Here is a 2,343-nt window from a genome sequence, read left to right as displayed (position 1 = left end):
CTTCCAGCCATTTGGCGCTCTCTGCACCCTGGCCTTCTGACCATCCTGGAGGAAATGGACCTCACCTTTAGGTGTCAGGTGGTTAATGGGCTATCTTTTGTGACATTTGCTGTCACTTTATAAGTTTGGGTTAGCAAGGCCAGCCTATCTGGTGGAGCTAATGATCTCCTCTTAGGCCCTGTGCCTGCAATTTGAGAAGCTGCCACCAGACGAGTGGTGGTGCCTGGCCACTTGCATTGCACAGTCAGGGGAAGAAAGCCAGAATCCTGACAGCCAGGCCTCCTCGCTATGAGACGGTGTTCATTCACAGTTATGTACATCATATCCAGTCTCTTGGGGCAACAGGTGAATAGACTTCAAATCGAGAGGATATACAAAACTTACGTAACATTGATGTGTATTCCTTATATCAAATATCAACTGTTATTTCTTACTGCTTTGCTTGGCTATTATTTTATTTTGTTTTTACCTTGAGGAGAAACCGTCATAATTTTCAGTTACGCTTGAGGTTTCAAGCCTCAGGCTTCTGTTTGAAAACAGTTTCTGCATGCTTGCATGGCCTGTGATCCATTTAATTTAAAACAGCGTCCAGAACGACCGGAGGTAACTGTGGTTTATCAGACAGAATCTTTGTGTGTCTAAATAGCTCCATGGAGGTCTTTCATCTATTCAGCCCCTCTTCATCTCTCTCCATCTCTTTTGTTTGCCTTCTTAAAATTAAAGTTCATAAAGATTATTTCCTCTCTAAAAGTAATACTCAGACAAAATCATTATTACAGAAAATACAAGAAATTGGAGAAAATCACCCATTATACCAAGATTTAGTCTGTTAATATTTTTGTTTCTTTTCTTCTTTCTACACATTTGAATTTTTTTCTTTTTTGCAGTTCTGATTACTTTTAAAAATTTAAAAATGTTGTGGTAAATATATACATGCCATACATTTATTCTTTTCATCATTAAAAATTAACTTATTTAAAAAGTTTTCCCACCTGGCTAGTGTGGTTCAGTGGATAGAGCGTCATCTCATGGTCCAAGAAGTCCCTGGTTTGATTCCTGGTCAGATGCCTGGGTTGCTGGCTCTATCCCCAGTAGGGGGCGTGCAGGAGGCAACCAATCAATGTGTCTCTCTCGCTGATGTTTCTATCTTTCCCTCTCCCTTTCTCTCTACCTAAAAATCAATAAAAACATATTTTTTTTAAAAAAGTTTTCTCCCTTTTAACTATTTTAGTATACTCTTCATCTCTTTTTAAAGTGGGAATGGCTTCCCTCCAGGCAGCAGCTTTTTCTTCTCATACCTCTTCAACTTAATTTTCTTTCTGCATCTGATCAGAAACCTGGATGTGTTCATTGTTCAGTTGTTCATCAGCACCTGCCTGCATGCCCACAGTCCCCTCGTCTTGAGCATAATTGCCTTGGCAACTACATCTATGTCATCGCAAATGAGAGTGAAGTTCAGATCTGCTATGCGTTGTATAAATGACAATCGACTGAGCCGCTTCAGGTCCTTCCGCCCTTTACCCTTTCGGATTGAAGACTTTGAAATCCCTTTAGACAAAACTGGGCAATTTTTGGCACAAAGTGTCATAATGGTTTTCACATTTTTCTGCTGACATTTGTAACTTTCGGTGAGGCTGAAGGAGCCGATATTGAACCCGGATACTGTAAGCTCAAACGGGCCCATTCGAAGTCCTCTGCCACAGAGTAGTGATGTGCACCTGTGGATTCTTTAAGGATTAATCCATAATTTTGATTATTTGCTCTTTCTTTAGGACTTTATATATTTATTTTCTGGCTTCCCCTCCTGTTGCAGGGCCGCCACCACCCAGTTCAGGGAACGAGCAGCACTCCTCTGCCTCCATCTTCGAGCACGTGGACAGGATCTCCCGCTCCTCCGAGGCCAGCCGGCGGGTCCCCAGTAAGATCCAGCTGATCGCCATGCAGCCCATCCCCGCACCTCCGGTCCACCACCTGGCCGACCGAGTGGCAGAAACCAACAAAATTAACAAAGAGGTATTTGTTTGTATTAAAAGGGACATACATACAAAGCTACATGCTGATTTGGTTAGTGCTTAAAACTGAGTGAAAGTTAGTGTCAGAAGTTTGCTAAAGGTATGAGATGCTGACAGGTATTCTTAATTTTAAAACTAACCTCAGTTTGCCGTGGCTGATGTTGCTCAGTAGTTAGAGCACCAGCCCGGGCACCCAAGCATTTTGAGTTTGATTCCTGGTCAAGGGCACGCACCTGAGTTGCAGGTTTGATCCCTGGCCTCCGGTTGGCCTCGTGCAGGAGGTAACCTATCAATGTCTCTCTCCCATCAATGTTTCTATGTCTCTCTCTCT

The 2,343-nt window shown here is 42.8% G+C and overlaps 1 protein-coding gene across 1 annotated transcript in view; it reads left to right on the top strand.

The window, feature by feature from the left end:
• The window catches only part of KIAA1549 (KIAA1549 ortholog), a 105,621-nt gene that overhangs the window by 68,079 nt on the left and 35,199 nt on the right, over nt 1-2,343 (top strand). Inside the window, exon 13 of the mRNA XM_014546701.1 lies at nt 1,814-2,013. Within this exon, the coding sequence (XP_014402187.1) occupies nt 1,814-2,013 (200 nt within the window). The remainder of the gene's footprint in view (nt 1-1,813; nt 2,014-2,343) is intronic.

Source organism: Myotis brandtii, unplaced genomic scaffold (assembly GCF_000412655.1).
Source record: "Myotis brandtii unplaced genomic scaffold, ASM41265v1 scaffold455, whole genome shotgun sequence".
Lineage (NCBI taxonomy): Eukaryota > Metazoa > Chordata > Mammalia > Chiroptera > Vespertilionidae > Myotis > Myotis brandtii.
This window is presented reverse-complemented; position numbering and strand designations above follow the sequence as displayed.